The sequence below is a fragment of the Triticum dicoccoides genome, chromosome 4B (genome assembly GCF_002162155.2).
Source record: "Triticum dicoccoides isolate Atlit2015 ecotype Zavitan chromosome 4B, WEW_v2.0, whole genome shotgun sequence".
Classification (NCBI taxonomy): domain Eukaryota; kingdom Viridiplantae; phylum Streptophyta; class Magnoliopsida; order Poales; family Poaceae; genus Triticum; species Triticum dicoccoides.
Window position 1 is genome coordinate 155,087,569 of NC_041387.1, and position 8,653 is coordinate 155,096,221.

Here is an 8,653-nt window from a genome sequence, read left to right on the forward strand (position 1 = left end):
GGAGGAACTTGCTTGGAGTTTCAGGATTCGTAGCAGTGGTATGTAAGTGGGGACGACAATACAGGTGAAGTTCAAAGTCTTGCCTTTCAGGGTAAAAAAAATCCAAGGTTTGGCCTTAATGGGTTGTGCCTGGCAATGGCCTTGTTGAAGGCATTGTTTTGGGAGCGGGGATTATCTCCAGGGTGAAAACACAAGATCTATGATCGGGTGATGACGGTGTTGGTGCACTGTTTCCTCCTTGGAGGAGTTGCTTTTGGAGAACTTGGGCATCAGGTGTTGTCTTGGTGGTTGTGATGCTGCTGCAAGGCTAGGAACAGTAGCAGGACTTTTCTTTTTTAGCCTCTTTTTTTTGTTGTTGTGTGCATCCGTCATGCCATTAGGGCATTGTATTGTTGCAGAGGCTGGATGTAATTGGTATCTACGCGATATTAATATATACTCATTATTAAAAAAGTCGACCAAATCCCACAAGATCCGCCAGAGACAAACCTCCACACGCCCTTCGATGATGCTAGAAACACCACCAGGATGAGATTAGGCGGGGAGAACCTCCATCTACAGAGAGCGTTGTCATCTTGCATCTCTGAACACGACACAAACCCTAACAATACTCAAGAAAGTATAAAAAAATTAAGCTCTCTCTCCCGCCGGCAAGGGCCGGGATCCACTGCACCTCTACGGTTCTAAGACCATAAGAGATGAGGTAAACCGCAGGCGGGAGGCAGGAGAAACCCTGGCACGCCTGGGTGCACAGGTACGAGCAGCCGCCGCTGTAATGACGCGTATGTCACCCTAATTGATGTGTAAGAGAACCGATTGAAGGCTTATACGGTCGAGCGACGCCTAGCGTCAGCCATGCCAAAAGGGGCACTACAAAGGACCCATTTTTCAAAAAGAATACAAAATATATTTGAAAGTTCCAAAAATATCAAAAAAAGTCATACAAATATATATACATGCTCTTCAACTATGTGTAAGATTTCATTAACTAATGCGATTATTTGAAGACTAATAGAAAAACACAAATATCTGGTCCAAATACAACAGAGAGAGCCCATTTTAATCTATGTATTTGTCCTTTTTGTGTACATCACATATGAGTACACTACAAATATATGATTATGTGTTTCTTTCAGAATATTTTAGGCATGGAAATAGTATTTTCACTAAAAAAAGTAAAGGCCTCCCTCGAGCTCAGCCTCCAGGTGCACTTTACGGGCGAATACTCCTTTATAATGTGCAGTGGCTAGTGAGATATACACAATTACAGCAATTACGGAATGGCATGTAGGTCAGCTAAAAAAACTGTATGCAGGTCAGGAAATTAACCTAAATGAGCAGCTACGAAGAACCGTTCTACCTCAGATTTACAGCAATTACACTCACTGTAGCTAATTTACAAAACTTCTTTTCCTGTCAGATCCTCCCCTTCCTCTTATGTGCAGTCCTCTAGTTCTCACTTCCATGGGCTAGTAATGGTACATTGCTTTCGGTGGGAGATCCAGGGACAAATGGGACGAAGCCTCGACCTCCGAACACCGGCCGCATAAAGGCGTTGTCAAACTTGCGCCAGTAGTGGTGGACTGACCGTGTTGGACTCGCCAGGAGCATCCGGAGGCTCGTCGGGCGGCGTATGCTCACAGCGTTCTCGAGATCCGTCTCAGGCCCATTCCCGGGCAGCTGTTCAAGGAAGGACTTTGGGCTGGATGGCTCAGAAAGGGCACTCACTTCCCTAGTGAGGTGCCTCGCTGGAATCAGGAGTCTGATCAATGGCTTAGTCAGTAGCCCAAAGACCTGATGAAACGTAAAAGATGTGATAATATGAGTAATTGTCTGGAGGTTGGCTTCCATATTATGTGGTTCTTCATATTAGAGATTTTGTTGCCTTGAATGGAAGGGCGTATGTCATTATTTAAGAGGGAGAGGAAACTTACAATTGTGCTGAAAAGAACAATAATTATTGTACTGGTGATCATGATAGCATTGCTAGGGAGCTGAGTGTGCCCTGATTTTGCAAACTGCAAGTAATGACTAGTTAGACAAAGCACGAATGCAAACAACATGAACATACATAAGCAAAAATCCAGCGTTTTCCTGGAGCAGTTTCATTTGCAAATAGACCAGCTACACGGGCACGCACATACCCACACGCACACCCTAATTGAGATATCATATTACAATGGTAACGAATATATTAATATTTCTTTCTGAAAAAGAGTGACACTCAAAAGGATATATGCTTACTATCATTTCCTTTAATCACATGTTTTCAATTTTTGGCAGGATACTTTTTATCGTAATTTTTTGAAATGGGGGGAAATAACACATATTCTTGATTTGTGGATGACTCCTTTTAAATCAGAATGATTTTTTTGGATAGGTGATTTATTTAAAAGAGATAACGAATCCAATATTGTGGAGGATATCCTGTCCTCATTGTGAGATGTCCTACACATAATATCTTCTTCAGATCTTTAACTACAGTTAAGTTCCATCACATGTCATAACTAAATACGTCAACTATACTGACAAAACAAGAAGGTAGGTTGTGCTTGTATTTTTTTTTTTAGAAAAGGAGGATGACCCCCGGCCTCTGCATCTGGGCGATGCATACGGCCACGTTATTAATTATTCTCACAAGACCTTACAAAGTCATACAACAACATGACTAAAGCCACCGTCTAAGCATCAATTGTCGCTACACCTATCCAATCGATGAAGGGGCGCTCATAGTCTGGGCCTAATAACAAACAGACATCGCAGCCAAACCTAAACATCTAAGACCTGAGGTCCCAACCAGGACGCCTGCCGGGTATGGGGCACGTACCAGTCCGGCGCACTCCTCAACCAGGACGCCTGCCGGGTATGAGGCCGCCGCAGCCACCTGCCACCAATCCATCTTCAGAGTTGTACTGTTGCATCTACCTTGCACGGTCTAGCTACCGTCGACGCCACCACGACGCCAGACAGCTTCCTCCTCCTGCGCGAGTCCATCTCCGCGCATCGGACGCCAAGACTCGACTGCATCATGCCGCCGAGACCACCGTCGATGATACTATTGATGCCACACCGCTCCACCTACATGCCATTCCGTGTCGACTCCGAACTACCAGCAACTCCACCACCCTGAGCAGTCCTCGACCGACGCCTTCAGGAAGGAACACGACACCAAAGTGCCATCGTCGCCCAAACAGAGGAACAGAGGCTTTCGCCTACGCTCATGGCAGAGGTGGGGGGCGTATGATCCACACCGAAGCCTCCAGGAAGGTAATCGGCGCCGAGGGCGTCGACTTTGGTGCGGCCGCCACGCCGGCCTGGAGTTTCCCCCGGATCCATGCCCATCCACCAGATCCGTCCAGGCAGAATTGGCGTCGATCGTAGTCGGTACCGTAGCCAGCACGAACCGGAGTAGATCGAGTGGGAGACGACGCCTCCCATGGAACTTCGGGCGGCCATCGAGGAGCCGCCGTAGCGCCGCCATGTCCACGCCGCCCATGCAGCCGTGGAAGGCCCCCCATCTGCACCCGCGGGTACCGCCCGCCAGGCAGGCCGCACCGCGCGCCACCGATCGAGGCCGCCGCCCCGAGATCCCCGCGCCGCCCGAGGCACCGGTGGTCAGATCTGAAGCAGATCGACCACGGCCACCATAGCGCGCCCCGAACGGCCTCCCACGCGACCACCGGGGGAAGCAGCTCCTGTCGTCGCCCCCTGAGCCCTCGCCGGCGCGCCCCGTTGGCAACGCGCCGCCAACTGCCGCCGAACGCCACCCGCGCCAGGTCCGGCCGTTGCGGGGAGGAGAGATCCCGCCGCCGCCGACGCCAACCGGGCTTTGCCCGGCGGCGCGCCCCGGCGGCGGCGGGCAGGAGAGGTGGGAGAGAGGGCCGAGGGCTTGGCGGCGCTAGGGTTCCCCCCTGGTCGCCGCGCGGGGGCGACCCAGGGGAGGGAAGACGATGACCTGCAGGTTTTGGGTTATCGATACAGGGTTACTATGCAGGTAGTGCTATTTTACAGACGTCCATCAGTAGGGAGTGAATGTCAAAGATATTCCGGCCTTGAGTTCACCTTTTTGCTTCAGACATGCTAAGTTTATGAAACAATACTCCATAAGTTGCATGTTATAACCTGCTCCAACAACTAACAGCGTGTTTGGCTAGAACGAGGAAAGGTAATGGGGGTTTACATGTGGGAGTTTAGTTTGGGATTAGGCATGGGAAGTTGAATTGTCCAGTCCCATTTGGTGTGTGGTGGGAATAGTAAAGGCAATTTGAGAGAAAATAACTTCCCACGTGAATTAACGGGGACAAGGCTGGGAAGAGATACGTGGGAATTGACCTCCTTAATTCTCTCTTTCCCTATCCCACCTCAATTCCCTTGCCCTCCAATCAAACAATGGATTATATGTCACCTACCTTAAATTCTTATTCCCTACCTCTAATATCCCACAACCAAACAGGCTGTAATGGGTATTCCAGGCTTGTAGATGCAGTCAAGCAGGACACGTTCAATTTTTCCAAAAGTACGTAAATTATGCTACTCCCTACTATGATTTTTCATGAAATTTGTACACCATTGATGGTTGAAGTGTACCGGTGGAAGGTACATAAACAAAGTTCGGCACGCAAATTGCATATTCACAATGATGTTTTTTCACAAATTTGGTCTGAATTCCCATTTAAGTCAACAAATTTGGTATATTTGTTCCCAATGACAGAATTCTAATAAAGAATGAGGTATCACATTAGCATATACTCCCTCCGTTCCATAATTCTTGTCGTGCTTTTAGTTCACAGTATGATAAAACACTGAGACTAGAAAACTTGATCATGCATTACACCCAGAGCACATATGGAATAGATCAGACACAATATTTTACCTTATTGTAGGCCAATGCAATTGACACGGCACCTCTCATGAGACCCGCCCACCAAATAATAACCTGAATAACCCACATCATGTAAGTAACAGGAGTATTCTTGGAAGGACATAACATACATACTCCCTCCGTCCGCGAATAAGTGTACTTCTAGTTTTTGTCTTAAGTCAAAGTTTTGAAATTTTGACCAACTATATACAAAAGAGTGATAACATATATGACATCAAATTGATATATTATGAAAGTACATTTCAAAATAGATCTAGTGATATTAATTTAGTGTCATAAATGCTAGTACTTTTCCCTATAAAGTTGGTCAAAGTTTTAAAACTTTAACCTAGGACAAAAGCTAGAAGAACACTTATTCGTGGACGGAGGGAGTAAGATGTTTCTAATATGACACTCACTTGCTGCCTAATAGAGATCTTCTCGCCTGGAGTTTGTTTGGTCAAATTGGAGAGATAAGATAGTGGGAAAACAAATGCAGCTCTTGCAACCAGCACCAACGCCAAAATAATGGAGCTCAAGGCAATAGATTTCATTGGGCTGCATAGTACAGAAAACGTGTTACAAAACAAAACTGTCTGGATGTGAACAACAAATATGTTACTACACAGATGGACAGAAGCAGATAGAGAACATACCTATATGTTTCACTAACAATCTTCCACTTCTCTATATCCAATGCATCCATGCCAACATAGAGAAAGAGAAACGTCTCAGAGATGAATGACAACGTGGCGAAGGCATGCCTGTTGTGCATAGAATGACATAAGCATCAGCGAAGTTCAGATGTCAAATGATGGAGTCACATGTATTTCTGATACAAACAATGCAGATACTTACTTGGTTGTGACCCTGGAACTCTCTGTTACATTGTGCCAGGTATAGTGTGACATTACAATACCACAGAAGAAAACCGTGAGAATACCACTCAAATCAAGCAACTGCAACACAAAGCAACCAGTCAATAGCAATTAGAGCTAGCTGATAGTGACAGATTGCGTAGTATCTATGTGAAGTTAATAGTGCAGGGTGCTTACTTCAGCCAGCATGTAAGATAAATAAGCCATGAGCATCATAATAGCAACTTCACGATCAGTGGAGTGCCTGGAAAAAAAATGCCAAATTAGAGGAACAAATCATAAAAGCATATTAGAAAATCTGAAATTGTATTGAGATTGGTGACACAGGTATCATATCAAGCACACAATTCAATGTGTCAAGTACCAACCTGCCAAAGTACAGTTTCTTGATGACATAAGCACTGAGAAGTCCACTCTGCAGTAACAACACAAATTCAGTGAGACAGCAGAACTTGACAAGTTAACAAAGTCAAAGGTGGAACCAGGACAGAACTTACAGCTACTCCAAGAAAGGTGCTGGCGCCGAATAGATAGAGGAAATTTCCAATGAACTGTAGGAATTTGAGGCTACTGAAATTTCCAAGATCAAAGTTCTGGATTGCATTGAACAACACAACTGATGTCGCATCATTAACAACACCTTCACCAAACACCAAACTGTACAAGAAGGGTGTCTCATCTTGGCTTAACACCTGCAAGGTGCAAACAGAGTCCGTTGCCGAGAATATTGCCCCAAGTGCTGAAAAAGCGAACGTGCAGAAAGAGTCAAAAGAAAGAAGAGCAGACACGCAATGGAAATTCTTCTTATACTTAGGTTAATGGAAAAGTTTATACTCCAGGTTAAAGAACTGACCAAGGTAGTCTCCAAGCTCAAGGGAGCCTATGTTCAGCCTTGATATTAGCCCCATCGCACCTGTGATAGATTGGGCCAGTGAGACAGATGAGCAACAAAGCAACATGCTGAGTGAAATTTTAAGAGGGAGAGAACCTACCAAGGGATATTATACTGAAGGAGATCAAGGTCCCAACTACAGCAAACAATGTGATAGTCATGAAGTTGCGGAAGAATTGTTTCTTCTTCACTTGGAACCTGGTCAGGGATAGGGGAAAAGAGTAGTGTGAGCCATGCAACTGTTAGGCTCCTTAAGCAAAACTTGCAGTTAATATCTAATATAACTACTATCAGCCTTCCTTGTTACTCTAAAAGATATAGCCACATTCAGTTATTAGAGAGTATGATTTATGCATTAGATAGTTTCACTGTTTTTGAGTCGAACAACTAGTCGCGACTAATTGTCGACTAGTCCATGAGTGGTAAAAGAAATTCAAGACTCAACAACGTGTCGCAACTGCAGGGTCGACTATTCAAGAGTCGCTACCCCAGAACGACTCGTCAACTCGAAAACCTTGGATAGTTTCCATCATCTTAACCTAGAAAACAAAATTTTGCAATAAAAGAGGAATCAATAATATAGGACACTCCTAAAATCAGAACAGTTATTAGGCTCCAGCATGGAGCTCAGCAAATCAGTGACCCTCTTCATTAATTTCAATTTCTCTCAAGAGAAGGATTCTCATGAATGATACTCCCTCCGTTCCTAAATATTTGTCTTTCTAGAGATTTCAACAAGTGACTACATACCAAGTAAAATGAGTGAATCTACATTCTAAAATATGTCTACATACATCGGTATGTTAGTCCATTTGAATGTCTAGAAAGACAAATATTTAGGAACGGATGGAGTACAAGAGAAAGCAGCGCAAGACTAGTGCATATATACTGTAGTAATTTGCATAAGAAGAACATACCCTGCATTGAAAATGATGGGTGGGAGCAGATAGATGAAGAACAAATCCTCGCTGAAGACCATTAAGCGCGAGTTTTTCCCGCTGGACGCGAAGAGGATGACCGTGCCAGCGCCCAGCCCCTGCAGACCCACGCGCGCAAGGATGAAATCAAGCAACCACAACAAACACACACAGAGATACAGAGGAGCAGACGGTACTGACAAGCAAGAGCGCGGTGGTGGACTCGTTCATCCAGCGATTCTCCTCGAGGAGGTGGCCGACGATGATGCAGACGCACATGAGCGCGACGAACAACCCCACCGCCATGATGGAGCCGTAATCCGCCGGCGGGTCGCCCAGCCCCAACCCCATCATCCCGCCCTCCGAGCACCGAAATCAATCTCAATCTATGAAAACCAAATTGAACCCCCCACGCAAGTTCACAGCGAGAGCAGGAGCCTGCCTTGTGTTACACGACAAGACAAGAGAGGAGCGAGACGAGCGGCGCAGAGGCAGAGGTCGGCCGGCGGCTCTGGGGAAAGGTGGCGCCTTCGCGGCCAAGGCAGGTGGAGGAGAGAAAGAAAGATTCGCGGCCAAGGCAGGTGGAGGAGGGGATCCAGGAAGTTGGTTTGGGGATTTTTATGGGCCGTCTCTCAGTGGCGCCACGTGCGGCCAACGAACTCCTCTTCTGTTTTCCTCTTGTTGGAGCAGGAAGAGGAACACGGAACGATTTCATTAGCTTGTCTTTTTTTTCTTCTTCTTCTATCTAATAATAACGTCAATGATAAATCCTCAACGTTCGGATTTTAAGCATGGCAACCTGCACGTTTTTTATGGCAACTTTAGTTCACGTGAGGTTGGCAAATATTGTAATTTTCTGACAAAAAAAAACGAATTGGGATAAAGTTGTCATGTCTTAACAACTAAAGTTGCCACCCGCGTCAACTAAAGTTGCCATGTGAAAACGTTCGGGATGAAATGCTTAAAATCTGAACGTTCGGATTTTATCGGGGTCCTAATAACGGCAATAATAATCGCCTTTTTCAATTTGATTTGAAGTGACGATGGCGCGAGGATGGCGTAGGCCCACCAAGGAGCGGGTTGTCCCCCCGCTGCAGGACACCAC

General features: G+C 45.8%; 1 protein-coding gene across 1 annotated transcript; it reads right to left on the reverse strand.

The window, feature by feature from the left end:
* Nucleotides 1-1,160: 1,160 nt before the first annotated feature.
* On the reverse strand, nucleotides 1,161-8,141 carry LOC119295544 (sodium/hydrogen exchanger 2-like). Its single transcript, XM_037573970.1, has 13 exons — nucleotides 7,750-8,141; nucleotides 7,549-7,667; nucleotides 6,732-6,829; nucleotides 6,593-6,652; nucleotides 6,237-6,478; nucleotides 6,108-6,154; nucleotides 5,917-5,983; nucleotides 5,720-5,820; nucleotides 5,518-5,625; nucleotides 5,281-5,419; nucleotides 4,874-4,936; nucleotides 1,935-2,018; nucleotides 1,161-1,794 (listed from the first exon to the last, which is right to left on the reverse strand). The coding sequence occupies exons 1-13, from the start codon at nucleotides 7,900-7,902 to the stop codon at nucleotides 1,450-1,452; spliced, it is 1,626 nt and encodes a 541-aa protein (XP_037429867.1). The 5' UTR covers nucleotides 7,903-8,141; the 3' UTR covers nucleotides 1,161-1,449.
* Between the last annotated feature and the right edge of the window lie 512 nt (nucleotides 8,142-8,653).